The sequence below is a fragment of the Sus scrofa genome, chromosome 1 (genome assembly GCF_000003025.6).
Source record: "Sus scrofa isolate TJ Tabasco breed Duroc chromosome 1, Sscrofa11.1, whole genome shotgun sequence".
Classification (NCBI taxonomy): domain Eukaryota; kingdom Metazoa; phylum Chordata; class Mammalia; order Artiodactyla; family Suidae; genus Sus; species Sus scrofa.
In genome coordinates, this window is record NC_010443.5 from 90,164,271 (window position 1) to 90,179,643 (window position 15,373).

The window sequence follows — 15,373 nt, forward strand, 5'->3', positions numbered from 1 at the left end:
AATTTTTTCCAAACTTATTTGACCACAGAACATATTTTGCAAAAACAGAGTCAGCAAACAGATTGAGAATTGCTAGTCTGGCTGCATTCTACAGATTGACAAGTTCAGAATCCTAGTAAAAACAGAAAACCACCTTGGTTATAGTGGTCCTACAACTCCCGGTGACCCCTATGAGTGCACAAGGCATCCATCTAATAAATTCATTTTAGAATTTTATCAAGAGTTATTGTATCTTATACTTTGCAGAATCTACTTTTTGCCTTTTGAAAAACAAGGTATCTGGCAGTATCCAAACTTTGAGTACCTTATATTTTTTTCTTTATAATTCTGCAAGGTTTAGTAACAGTGATAACTTTGCCATCAAATTTGTAATGAGAATTTGAGGGATGGGAGTAAAGTGGTATATTTAAAGCATTTGAGAGAAGAAAACGCAAACAAGACTTACTACCTTTGGGGCCAGAAACTCGATAACTGTCAGGGACACACGCTGATCCTTTTAAATCAGTGGGAAAATTAGTTGAGGAATTACCTGGAAATACTTCCCACCACTGGCATGAAGACCCTAGGTATACATATTCTGAAAACTCCCCCAGACACATTTCTAGAAAAATTGTTTTGGATCCTATGTTCCTCACTGTAATCTTTTGCAGTTAAGTAACAACTGTTATCTATGATAGACAGTAAAGAACTCTAAGCTTTCAACATTTTTTTCTGTGTCAGGCCACAGGTCTCTGGTATTTTCCTCTGAGTAACACTGCACCCTGATTTCCCTGACAGCAGTTTAGACACTCTATCATTACTCCTTGACCTGGCCTCTCAGAATTGAGATGGTAGAACTCTTTCCCCAAGATACACATTTCTTCTGCTTGATCAACCAATTCTTCCTCTGTGGTTAAATTTAAGTTTCAAAAAGCAGTTTTTGTAACTTTTCTTCTTCTTCTTGGGAGTAGGAAAACTACCAGAAAGTCTTGCTGGAGTATTTCAGAACACTCTTTAATAGATTTCATTTCCCAATACGATCTGGTCTTGCTTATGAGAATTCAGTTGTCCTACTGGCAAACTACCTGTTTATAATGACCTGGCTGGACAGTCCGCAGTACCATCCCCCTCACCTCCCCTGGCCCCCAGTAATCTCCTCCTTCTCTTTTGTCCTCAAAGCAACCTACAGGGCACCCTTGGTATCTATGCCTCTTCTAGATGTTCGGCTCCCCATTACCTCATCTCTTAAGGTGAGGATTCTTTTTATTCTAACAAGTTATCCTTTCTAACGCTATATCCCAGGAGCTCTTGATCATATATTATATATTAAAATATATTCTTTATTACTCCTGTTCAGGAAATTGTCTGAGACTTTTAAGTACAACTTTTAATTTCTGGGAAATTAAAACTGTTATTCTTTTTATATCTTATAGTCTTTAGAGATCATAGTTTTTTAAAGGAAAAAATACTGAATTCACTTTTGTCACTTAAAAACAAGATATAATTTAGATAATCGTTTTATCTTTTCAAATAAAACCTCCTATATTTAACTAACTGTTTAAGCACAGGTTACTATGCTTAACTTCTTTAGGTTTATGTGAACTTGAAATAATACCATTAAGTTTTCAGATGCCTTAGCAACATCAAAGGAAAAGGACTAGTTAAATGCCACCTTTGTTCCTAAACTACCAAGAGCTAAGACACATAAAAATTTTATGGCAAGTAATCTAAAACTCTTCTAAAAATGATTAACTGTTATTCTATCCAACAAGAAAACAAATACAACAGATCTATTTAATTAGTTAAGACACTAGATACTCGTCATGCAGTTTCAGCATCTAGTACAAACTTCTAAGCTTTAAAATTCTGTTTCACAACTTCTGAGTACTAATAATACATTTTAAAAGGTTGATACCCACTGTAAACTATATATAGACGCGCCAGAGTACACAATTATCAAGCAAATGTGCATACACACCAGAGATTCTCAAGTCTAGTTTTGGAACTCAACCTAACCGTCTCTGAAGACACACACACACACGCACGCACACGCAAACACACACATATGTGCATATATCCACATATCCAAAGTTACACATATATATTGCAAAGTTCTTAGCCTAACTTTTAAAAATAGAATCTTACATGGGGTAGGAGAAATATGATCGAATAGCTGGATCCTCTGCTTCTAGAAAGTTGTCAGACATATCTAGTTCTAATGTCAAAATGTGACTGAATTGGCCCAAAGGACAGGTTATCTTTGTATCTTATCAAAAATTAAGAGTGCAAAATGTAACCATTAGAAACCGAAACAAGTATTTTAGAATGTTTTTTTCAGTACTTCCAAATACTGACAAAATAGAGTATAGTAAAAAAATTAAATATGCCAATTCTGCTTATCAGGTTTGAAAAAACAATTCCAAGTTTTGGTTCATACTCAATACATAATAAAATCAAACTCTTGTTTTTTCATATCTGGGTTAGGAGCTCTGGGGTATTCCTAAAAAAGAAATAATGCACTCATAAATAAAAAAGTTAAGGTAGTCCAAAGTAGCAAATCCAAAAGCAATACCACTCATGGTCATGTCCCTGTGCTTCCCTTAGTGAGTGTGTCTAAACAGTTCTTTGGTTATTGGTAACAACATCTCTAAACCCATGCAAACACATCCATGGACTTTATTAAATCCAAGAAAATAGCCTAAGACGTTGGTTACCAATGGCCAGATTAAAAATAAAGTAACTGCTGATTAAAAAATGGTGTTCCTTTTATTCTCAACCACGTTTCTTATATGTGCACTTTAAATTATTTAACAAAAAAAGTGACTTTAACATAATTTCAGGTCTTAAAGTTAATTTGAAAGAAATGTGTAACATCTCATTTGAAAATAATAGTTTTCGGCAGATCTAGGGAAGATCCCTATGAGAGTTGTAAATTTGTCATCAAACCATCATATTTTAGTATTTTTAAAGGAAAAAAAGGGCAGATTTTTTAATGCATTATGCAACTGATTAAAAACAGTACTTTTACATGTAAAAATAATTTACACTAAAAAACTCAGGCGCAAAAAGTCTGATACTTTATCAAAATAACAAGAACAAAATGAGCAATGAAAAAATAGCGAAAGTCATTACAAAAAATAGTAAATTCCTATTTAAATTCCTGTGTTCACAGGTTAAAAATGTTTATCAATTAACTATATCACACAGATTGTAGATACTTTAAGCTATAATACAGAAAGGTAACATGGGATATTTGAAATTCAAGCTGTACTTACCAAAATAGTTTTAACCTGAGTCTTTGACATCTTTAGAAATGTACTTGACAATAATGTACAATAAAGTATAGTTATTTAGTAGTATAATTCAAAGTTATTTTTCTTTGAATTGCTCTAAATACTGTTTATTAAATAGTTGAGTAAAACTTTAAATATTTATTACATTTTGGGGCCTAAGTTCTCTAAACATATGGGAATGTACAAATTAAAAAGCTGTTATGTTTGCCTGCTATACAAGCATATGAAGATATCTTGTTTAATATGCCTTCAATTCAACCTTATTTTCACATTTCAAGTCATTTTAGAACAAATGTAAAGGTAAAAGATTATCATAAACACTCGAATATTCCCATGAAGTATTTCACACCCACTGAGGAATTCAATACAATTTCACTAAAGAATATCAAATTAATCATTTCCTCCTATAAATATTTTTTTATTTATTTTGAGTTTAGAAGTTGCAGTTTTAAGTACTATTAACAGAAAATACATAACAAAAGCTTCCTAACAAGTGAAAAAAATAATTATAAATGCTGGAAAAATTGGCCTCATTAACATATTTACAGACTTTCACTTAAAACATACTCCATTGGAAATTAATTATATGACATTTATACAAGGATTAACATTTTCAAATCACTCTGAGTAGGGAGCACTTCAGTTCTTTACTGTCTATACCCAAAGTTGAAAGTCACTCGGTTTCTGAAGGAATACTGACAAGCAGTGGCAGTGGTCAATCTGAGATGCTACTGACATAGTGTTCTGCTCCTTCGCCTGAAGATGGTTCTGTTGAGTAAGTGTCCTTATGCTTCTTTTTCTCTTTGCTCTGATCTTCCTGAAGCTTCAGAATTATGTTTCGGATTTCTTCTCTTTTTGTTCTCATTCTTGGAGGAGGAAACCAATTTGCCAAATTCATAGGTAGTTCAAAATTGAGAATTGGATTCTGAAAATAAAAATATTACATATACATTAGAACATTATGAGGAATAATAGTTTCAATCACAACAGTATTCCAGAGTTAAAATGAAAAAAAAAAAAGTTTAATAAATATTTACTCATCATCTATTCCCTGCCAGGCATTGTGCTAGGCACTGAAGATATAAGACAGTTTCTGCCTACAGATCTTATACTCTAGATCAATGGTCGGCAAACTACAGCCAGTAGGCCAAATTCTGCCTATTGCCTGTTTTTGTAAATGAAGCCTTATTGGAACGCAACCACAGTAATTCCTCTACATGCTGTCTGTGGATGTTTTCATGCCACAAGAGCAGAAGTGAGCAGAGACCATATGGCTGCAGATTCTAAAATATTTACTACCTGACCCTTTATGAAAAGGTTTGCTGACCTCAGTCTAGACAGACAGATGATTCAACAATTAAAATAATGAGTATGACAAGTATTAAGACAGGACAATCAGAAAGTCCTGTATGGTATTCCCATCTGAGGGTTTAACACAATTCTGAGAAGTGATGTTTATGCTAAGACCTGGTGAATGAGCAGCAGTTGGCCAAATAAGAAATGATGGAAGGAACGGGGAAGAGTATTCCAGGTAAGGAAATATGTGTTAAGGTCTGGAAGGAAGAGAGAACAGGACATAGTATGAGGAGCTGAATGACATTCAGGCAGCTGACACATAGAAGGCTAGAGTAAGGATGGTAGAAACACAGCTAGAAGCTGGGACGAGATCATGCAGGCCAGGTGAAGGATTCTTTTTTTTTTTTTTTTTTTTGGTCTTTTTGCCTTTTCTAGGGCCGCTCCCTCAGCATATGCAGCATATGGAGGTTCCCAAGCTAGGGGGCTAATTGGAGCTATAGCCACCAGCCTACACCACAGCCACAGCAACACGGGATCCGAGCCGCATCTGCGACCTACACCACAGCTCGCGGCAACGCCGGATCCTTAACCCACTGAGCGAGGCCAGGGATCGAACCTGCAACCTCATGGTTCCTAGTCGGATTCATTAACCGCTGAGTCATGATGGGAACTCCCGAGGTGAAGGATTCTAATCTTTAACTCAAGAGTAACAGGAAGCCACTATAAGCAGAAAAGTAACATGATTATATTTTGGGTTTTAGGAAAACAACTGTGTGAAAAACTCAAGGCAAGTGGCCTGGAGCTTGTGCAGCAGTTTGGAAAGCGATGCTAGTATACTGGCCTCAGAAGGTAGCTGGCGCAGGGGTAAAGCACTGAACATATTTGATGCTACATGATGGAATCACAGGACTATGGTATAATGGGTGGTGGGTGAAGAAGAGGAAGGAGTCAGGGTAACTGTAAAGAATATCCAAGAGGGGTGTGTGTGTAGTACGTTCCTCTGAAGTCAAAGGAAGAGGGCATCATGAGGAAGGAACGGGGCTGGGAGGTCAGGAACAATTTCAATTTAAGAGTGAGAGTAAAGCCAGATTACAGAGATTCGAGAAACAAGGAGGATTTGTGGAAATGAAGAGAGTCAATATAAATACTTGTCCAGAACTGTATATGTGAAGGGGAGAAAGGAGAATAAAAGAGACAGTCTGAACCATGGGAGAGATTTCTTAGGGTGGACAGAGCCAGTAGAGATGAAGAGCCTATCAGTGAGGAGCAAGGAGGTCAACAAGTGCTGGATTTGATGCTGTATAAAGTCTTTTTCATGCCTTCAAAGGTCTCCAATTTAAGAGTTTTTGAAAAGGTAGTTTTCAGTCTTTTCAAAATATTTGCTTATTGTATTTTTTATACTAACATAAGGTCAAACACACCATTTAATCAAATGAGATCCAACAAACTGAAACCCACCTCGAAAAAGCTCTCTACATACTGCAATACATACACACCACAATCACTGAAATTGTTTTGCTGGGGTACTTTTGGGTTAGAGCCTTTCATAACATCTTTGGAAAAACTTCTTTTGCTTCCTTTTTTAACTTCCCATTCCACCTCTAAATACCTGCAATGATGTGTATATAGTAAGAATATATACATACATTTAAATATACACAGTTCCTCATCCCCACCAGAATTGAAAGTATAGGTAGAGTTTTGAACTTACTCTCTTAGAATTTTTACAACATTTGACCGAGAAGGGCCTCTGAGTGAGTCCATCAGTAGGATACAAGGTCTGTAGGGCAGGAATGACCAATTATTAATACTTTACAATGTTTAAAGGTACATTAACAATAAAATTTAAAATTTTAAAAATTTCCTTTGTATATTCAGTAAAACTTAGGTGGGGGGAGGAGGGAATAAACCTTTTAAGCAAACACCCTAATAATACTCAGTTAACTATCTGTGGTTATATTAAATGCTAAATAATGGAATATTAACTTAACCATATCTAAGTTATGAAGACATTTTACTGTAGTCCCACAGTTAGTTCCTAAAAATACTTCAAACTTTAGTAGAAATTCTGAAAATTTGAACATCCCCATATTATAACCTGCTAAAAGTGAGATCATGCCAAGTTAGAAGAAAAATAATACGGTTTTTAACTAAATCTATTCTAGATAACAAAACAAGTGATCATCACATAAGAGTTTAGGATCCAATGTTCTGGGCAAGATTCCACTTGAGAGAGCACTCAATATATGTAACTCTCAAAATTTTGTTCTAAGTGAGGAAGTCTAATGTAGTACAAGAATTCCAAAATGTTTAAAGATTTACATTCTTCCTGGCTAAAATTTATGGGATTTGGAGAAACTCTTTTAACTGCTCTAGGGCTCTGTATTTTCCTTTATAAATGAAGTTCGCTTTTCAAATGCTATTAATGGAATTTCAGCCAAGATTTCCTACAAAAAGCCACACATCTAGAACTATATTATACTGCATCACTTCAGAAGCTTGGAGACCCTGGAGAGCCCTGGGGCATGCATTTCTGAGAACCAGACCCCCTCTCGGTTGGGGTGCCCGTCTGGAACATGTCCCTAAGGACTGCCCCGAGTCACCACAGCCCTCACACAGGAGCTGTGCATTCAGTGCCACCTCGAAGTCCCATGTTACTGATGTGAATTTCATTTTTTTTTTCAGGGCCCCGCCAACAGCATAAGGAGATTCCCAGGCTAGGGGTTGAGTCAGAGCTGTAGCTGCTGGCCTATGCCACAGCCATAGCCACATAGGATGTGAGCCACATCTGTGACCTACACCACAGCTCATGGCAACACCAGATACTTAACTCACTGAGAGAGGACTGAACCTGCGTGTCCTCATGGGTGCTAGTTGGACTCATTTCCAGTGAGCTGCAATGGGAACTCCTGATGTGAATTTTAATGACAGTTCTTGGTCCCTTCCTGCTCCAAGCCACTATATATCCAAAATGAACAGCGGTTTTTTTTTTTTTTTTGTCTTTTTTTGTCTTTTAAGGGCTGTACCCGAGGCATATGGAGGTTCCCTGGCTAGGGGTCTAACTGGAGCAGTAGCTGCCGGCCTATACCACAGCCACAGCAAAGCCAGATCCAAGCTGTGTCTGTGACCTACACCACATTTCACAGCAATGCCAGATCCTTAACCCACTGAGCGAGGCCAGGGATCGAACCCACAACCTCATGGTTCCTAGTCGGATTCATTTCCACTGCGCCATGATGGGAACTCTGAAACAGTGGTTTTCTAAGCACATGTATACGTACAACTCCCTCCACACCCCGACACACACACACAGAAAATGGGCAAACAGAGAACCAGAACAATTTCCATTCACCCCAACTCCATCCCTGGACATAGATCATGATGACCCAATTTTCCTAATGGATCCCAAGAGCCTCTGTGACTTTTGTTTAGGTACTAGTTTAAATTAAAATAGTACAGTTAGTGTTTTATTCTAGGGGGGTATGTGACTAGAAATTATCATGTAGTTTGCAAGATATATGATAAATGCTTACTGTTTACAAATTGTAGGCTTCAAATGCCACTGTCCTATTTCTGAATTGCAGTTGTCATCAGCAAGGAACCCATCATCACTGCTGTCATCCTGTAAAAGACAGCTTATTAGTATTGAAAACATACAATCTAATAGCATTTCTGAGGACAAAAACCTTTGGAATAAATATGTAAACAATTTTTCTGTATTTAGATGATCAGACATTAGGAAATGTGGTATGTCACTTGATTCCAATTACCTAATGCCAAAACAATGGCATTTTAATGAAAAGAAACTATCAATTAGATCTATGAAAAACTGTTACATCTGATTTACTCAATCAAAATTTTTAAAGACTAAATATATTATGACTGATTCTTCTCTTGTCAAATATTGTGGCTCTAATTTTAGGTATTTTCACAAAAATTTAGTTTGTTGGGTAAGACAACTGTTCACAACAGGACATGAATGACATACTTATTATTCTTTCACACAAATTTTTTTTCATATCAGAAACATTTAAAGGGTTTTGGGAAACACTTTACTTGACAAAACCACTTATCCACTTGAGAGAAGACAACTTTATGATAATGTGTCTGATTCTACAGATTACCTTGAATACACAACAAGGCTTTTTTTTTTGTTGTTCTTTGGAAAGCTTCTGGTAATCTTAAGAATGAAATAATCCACATAGGAATAATAATAATAATAATGTACAATTAATCAGTTCACGTAACTGCTATGACAGGAGGAACATAAGTGATTATAAACCTGCAACCTTATTACTCAAACCTTATTATAAACACCCAAATACGTGTCTGCGTACATTAAAGAGAAAAACTGTATTTCATAGCTACACACTGTAGACCAAGGGATATCACCAAAAATGGTTTTTTTCAAAAGAGAACTAAGCAAAAAAAGAAAAATGGTGTAGTACAAAGTCATCCAAATTTACTACCAGGTATACAGTTTGTCCTAACTAAGGAAAGATCAGAGTGAGTTAAAGAATGGTTTAAGCTTTTCTCTATATATTAATCCCTGTTTAACTTAAGTTATAAAATATTTTCAAAAATATACTTTATTTTTGGTCTCAACAAAATTTATTAGACAAGTGAGACTGTAAGGAAATATTAGAATTGACCTATTTTAACAAAATTTTATCTGTTCCTGCCATGGCACATATACACTAAATTCGATGTAAGAAAAATCACTTGAAAACTGGAAAAAATAAATACAATTTTGCTGTGCTTGTGTACCACATAAGTGAAAATTTAAACATTTGCCTCCTGAATGTTAAGTAAAACCAAGTAAGTTTGGTCCATAAATCTTTAAAAGAGGAAGAGAAAGGGGTGTGGTAGGGGTTGGGTAGGCATCTGGGGTAGGAGAATTAACTTTACTTGGATAATAGTAGTTTAGTCCACAGGAGCAAACAGAACAAACACAAACTCCAAAGTGAAAAATAAAAGCACTAATATGTTTATTCTGGCAACTTCTGGATTGAAAACTGAATTTGTGTTTTGAGCTGAGACCCAAATCCAGAAGGTGTGTTGAAGGAGGTACCTAAGGACTCCTAGAAAAACTTGCAATCAGATAAAGTACTAGAACTTTTGGCCTAGCCTTAGGTTTTACCTCGTTGTCCTGATCTTCTGAGAAGTCGATGAGTTCATCTTCAAGCATTTTACTACCTTCACCTGATTCATCACTGTAGTTTAGTCTGATTTTGCTTAAGCCATCTGTATCAGTAAGAAACATAATTTTAAAAAAGAACACACATGTAGTTTGTAGTATATGTTAAAATGAATGCTAGTAATTAATTACATAGTAATTACAAATACAAAATCTTTACCATGTGATACTACAAATATAAAATGTTACTTTTTTAAAAACCTGGATTGACATGTCACTTACAGAGTTGTTTCTACTACTTAGACCCTAAAATTCATTAAAATTTTAAAACTGGGTTATCAATTATATTATTAAGTATATACTATTTGAATACATGTATATAAACAATTTTTTGAAAAAATTTTATGGCTGGGAGTTGTGGCTCAGTGGGTAAGAACCCGACTAGTATCCATGAGGATGGGGGTTTGATCCCTGGCCTTGCCCAGTGGGTTACAGATCCGGCATTGCTGCAAACTGCAGTGCAAGTCACAGATGCATCTTGGATCTGGCTGCGGCTGGTTGCGGATATTGTGGCTGTGGTGTAGGCAGGCGACTGCACCTCTGATTTTGACTCCTAGCCTCGGAACTTCCATATGCTGAGTGTGCGGCCCTAAAAAGAAAAAAGACAAAAAAAAAAAACTTTATGGCTGCACTCTCGGCATATGGAATCTGAGCTGCAGCTGTGACTTAACATTGCAGCTGTGGCAACGCCAGATCCTTTAACCCACTCTACCAGGTGGGGATCAAACCTGCTCTTCTGCAGTAACCTGAGCTACTGCAGCTAAATTCTTAACTCACTGCACCACAGTGAGAACTCTATAAATAAATGTTTATATGTATGCTAGGTATCTTTAGTAATAAGCTACAATACTCTGAAAACAATTCAAAGGTTTAGTAACAGGAATAGTTAGCAAATTAGAACACAAAATATGTGTACATTTAAAAATTTTAAATTGTGAAAATAAGGAAAATTGTACAAGCTAAAAAACATGACTAAATTAAGTAAAACAGGCTTGTGTCTAGAAAAATAATTTTTAAAAATATAAAAATGAAAACAATCATCATGTTAGGATGGTAGTTATGCATGCATTCCCCAACTCCATATATTTTCCTTCACATTTGGTTATATTTATAGACTTTTCAATAAAATAAAACAACACAAGCCAATGTAGGTGCTGCTAGTATGACTCATAAGGAATATTGGAAATGAATTCTTTTCTTTTTTTTTTCCTTTCTTTTTATGGCATATGAAGTTCCCAGGCTAGGGGCTGAATCGGAGCTGCAGCTGCCGGCCTATGCCACAGCCACAGAACACCAGATCCAGCTGCACCTGCTACCTACACCGCAGCTTGTGGCAACACTGGATCTACTGGCCTACTGAGTAAGGCCAGGGATCAAACCTGTATCCTCATAGCCACTAGTCAGCTTCTTAACCCGTGGAGCCACAATGGGAACTCCTGGTAATGAATTCTTTTAAAGGTCTGTTTCAAGAACCTAAATCTTTACCAATCAATGCTTCTGCTTAAAGAAGCTAATTACATAGTATGTTTCAAAGAAACAGAAGATTAACAGGAAAATAATGAAAAATGAGTCAGGGACTTTGAGTGACTTTTGGCATTATACCAATATTGTTTATTATAGAGCATATCACTTACAAGTTTTTTAAAAGTAGGACTTCAATGTATTTTAGACAGGACAAAACTTATTTTAGTACAAGTTATCAAAAGGACATTAAGGAGTTCCCATCGTGGCTCAGTGGTTAATGAATCTGACTAGGAACCATGAGGTTGTGGGTTTGATCCCTGGCCTTGCTCAGAGGGTTAATGATCTGGCATTGCTGTGAGCTGTGGTGTAGGTTGCAGACGCGACTCGGATCCCGCACTGCTGTGGCTCTGGCATAGGCCGGTAGCTACAGCTCCGGTTTGACCCCTAGTGTGGGAACCTCCATGTGCCACTGGAGCAGCCCGAGAAATGGCAAAAGACAAAAAAAAGTGGGGGGGGGGCGGCCATTAAGAAGACTAATATAAGCAAGTTAGGATGGGAAGACAGCAAGATAAAATGTACCCCTGAAAAAAAGATGTATTTAACTTATATAAAAGTCTAAATGTTGTGACTGACAAACTAGTTAAAACAATAAAACACCAGGGTGAATCCCCCCCCCTTTTTTTCTTTTTGCCATTTCTTGGGCCGCTCCTGTGGCATATGGAGGTTCCCAGGCTAGGGGTCCAACTGGAGCTGTAGCTGCCAGCCTAAACCAGAGACACAGCAACATGGGATCCGAGCTGCATCTGCAACCTACACCACAGCTCACGGCAATGCCGGATCCATGCCGGATCCGTCACCCAGTGAGCAAGGCCAGGGATTGAATCCGCAACCTCATGGTTCCTAGTCAGATTCGTTAACCACTGAGCCATGACGGGAACTCCAGGGTGAATCTTTTTATCATGAAAAGAATAACCTTTTCAATTTATCTTTTCCAAAAATCTGTATTTTTATGCTTTTTTGAAGTTAAAACATCTATAATTTAAATTTGTCCAAATCCTCAGAACATTAGTCATCACAATCAAGTTATTTTAGCAGCAAATTATTCCTATCTATACTTGTATTACACAAAACTGTGTCATATAAATATGAACCTTATATATATTAAATACGTGTGAATTACAAAAAAGGGAAAAAAGTAATTTAAACAGTATAGTCGATTCCTTCAATTATTTCACTCAGTAAAAAATGCCCTTGGGTAAAATGAGAGATGATAATTCAATTAGCTGTTCTCATTCAGTCTCAGTTCCTGAGCTGCTCGTAGAGTGAGATCAGCTGAAGATGCAGAACTGAGTCTAGTGTTTAAACACACATTTTTCATGTATAGTATGCAGCAACACAACGATTTCAAATGGTGCCCAACTGAAAAGAAAACAGCAAACAGAAGTAACAATAACACATTATTGTTTTCCCACAATTGACCTTAAAAACCTAATTCCCGTGATAAGATACAATTCCACTTATTTACTGCAGCATGTCAACAGACATCATAGTCAACACTGGCATGTGTGTGTGTTCAATGGTTAAAATTAAGTTAAAATCCTGCCAACTATACTCCCAGATCAAACAGAAACTGATTACTAAGAGACTAAGCATAATTATAAAAATCTTCACAAGTGCTCCTTATCCTAATTTTTAATATGTCATCATTTCATCTGGGATAGACTGCATAACCATCCTCTGAGGTTCCTCTAGAGAGCACTCTTATTCAACATACTTTCTGGAAACATCTGATGAAGGATATTAGACCTTGTTCCTAAAAGATACAGACCCAATGTAGAGAACCATTTTTCAAATTGTGAGACATTATCATCACTGGATTAAGATAAGCATTTGAAAGGAACAGAAAATATACACACGATAAAGGTAAATTAATTTCTTTAAATGATATGGTTACACACATATTGAAAACAAATGCACAAACTATAATTTTAAAAAGAAGAAAAAATAGAATACATACATATTAAAAGGGCAAATTACATAAAACAGGTATTCTTTACTTTGGTCTCCATGAGGATTTATTAGGACATTCACTCAAATTTAACTGGTTACTAATCAACTAGAACATTAACTTGTAGGAGAGGGCCACTAAGAAGTTCTACGGTTTGTGTATATGAAGGAAGCCGTGTGCTTGTCCCACTGCTCTAAGTCATGCACTTTAATTCAGTTTGTAACCTCAATGCACATTAAACTGTATGAAATTATTGATCAAATAAGAACTTTAAATATACCACACACACACAAAAAAGAACAAACCTCATTACTCTTCAGTTATCACTCCCTTCTCCCCATATTCCTGCCCTGACCCCCACCAGCCCTAAGCAGCCATTGATTCACTTTATTTCATTTTCCTGTTTGGGAGATTTCATACGAATGGAATCACATGACACATGGTCACGTGTGACTATTTTCCCTCGGCACAGTGTTCACATTTCACCTATGCTGTCGTTGTGACACTACACTTTATGGCTTACCAATATTCCACTAGATGGAGAGACCATGCTCTGATAACCCATCTTTCAGGTGATGAACATCTGGTTTACTACCTTTTGGCTATTGTGAATAATGCTGCTATAAATGTTCAGGCCCAAGTTTTTGTGTGGATGTATGTTTTTATTGCTCTTGGGTGTTTATCTAGGAGTGGAACTGCTGGATCATATGATAACTGAATGTTTTAACTTTTTGAGGCCTGTAAAACTGTCTCACAAAGCAAGCTGTATCATTTTGCATTCCCACTGATACTACACAAATGTTTTGATTTCCCTACATCCTCAACCAACACTTGTTAGAATCACACTTTCTGATTTAGCCATGCTTGTGTGGCTAAGAGGCATCTCTGCAGTCCTGACTTACATTTCCCTTATGACTAATGATGCCGGGCACCTTCTCATGGACTAATTGGCAGGAGTTTGTCTTAAGGGCAGTGAGAAAGAGTGCACACTGCTCTGCAGCTTCAGACTGCCCAAAATGGCAATTCATCTCTAATGTAGTTATTGCTGACTCTATTTTTTTTCTACTCAAGTATTAAAATACTCAAACTGAAAAAAATCAGCCAGAACTTGGTGATTACCTACTTTGTCTATCTTCATTCCCTTTCCTGTCTGATGGAAGAGATTGGAAAGTGATCTAGAAAAAGTAGTACAGTTGACCTTCGAACAACACGAGTTTGAAATGCACCGTCCACTTATACATGGATTTTTTTTCAACAAATAATGTAATACAGTACACAATCCAAGGTCAGCTGAATCTAGAGATGTGAATCTGTGGATATGGAATTGTGCGGTATGACACAAATCCACGTATAAATATAAAATCATACGTGGATTTTCAACTGTGCTGAGGGTCAGCACACCAAATCCCATGTCATTCGAGGGTCAACTGTATCTGCTGGGCTTTTGATGTCCTTTTCTGCTTTATCTGCTAAGCTGACTCCTCTGCCTCTTATCTTATACCCACTCCAAAGGTCACAAAGACTAGCATTCATAGGGCTAATGTCAGGTTTATGCATTAGTATGTCAAACAAAAAAATATTTTTGTAAGAGCAGAGCAATGGCTTTCTGACTTACTGAAATAATACAGGCTGGTAAAAGTATCAAGGGTCAAGAGAATGTTCAGCATTCACAATTTCTGATAGGTTCTTTCTGAGTTCACATAATTTCTTCTATGCCTTTGTTTCTCCAAAGATGTATCAGATCTATTCACAGTTTAATAAGTTTGCCGGGCACATCATCCTATGGCATGTTATGCACTGTATATTATCAGAGTAAACTACTTTACTTTTGGGTTTGAGTGGAAATTATAGCGTTGATTTGATATAAAATTTAAGTATATGAAGTAAGAAACCTTAGATTTCTATAACAAGTGCTAGAAATATGGACCTGGTTCAAGGAAAAAAAATTTATTAGAGCTGAGGGAAGATAAAATAGCACAAGCTGAACCAGTGCCCTTCTTCCCACTGAGAACCACGATGGAGAGAAAGGATTAGGAACTAACGTGTGATTTGAATGTCAACAACTATTTGGAGGAGAATGCTTTAATTTCTGCCTCTTGCCACTTGATCTCAATTTGCCCATCTGTAAATTGAGAA

At 36.7% G+C, this 15,373-nt stretch overlaps 1 protein-coding gene across 5 annotated transcripts in view; it reads right to left on the minus strand.

Annotated features, from left to right (window-relative positions):
- The window catches only part of SENP6 (SUMO1/sentrin specific peptidase 6), a 132,985-nt gene continuing 120,338 nt past the window's right edge, over positions 2,727-15,373 (minus strand). For all 5 annotated transcript variants that reach the window (XM_021092294.1, XM_021092296.1, XM_021092302.1 and 2 more), the window contains 5 exons: positions 9,709-9,812; positions 8,102-8,190; positions 6,280-6,348; positions 6,027-6,177; positions 2,727-4,197 (listed from right to left, as the gene is read on the minus strand). In XM_021092294.1, the coding sequence (XP_020947953.1) occupies positions 3,988-4,197; positions 6,027-6,177; positions 6,280-6,348; positions 8,102-8,190; positions 9,709-9,812 (623 nt within the window). In that variant the 3' untranslated portion in view covers positions 2,727-3,987. The remainder of the gene's footprint in view (positions 4,198-6,026; positions 6,178-6,279; positions 6,349-8,101; positions 8,191-9,708; positions 9,813-15,373) is intronic.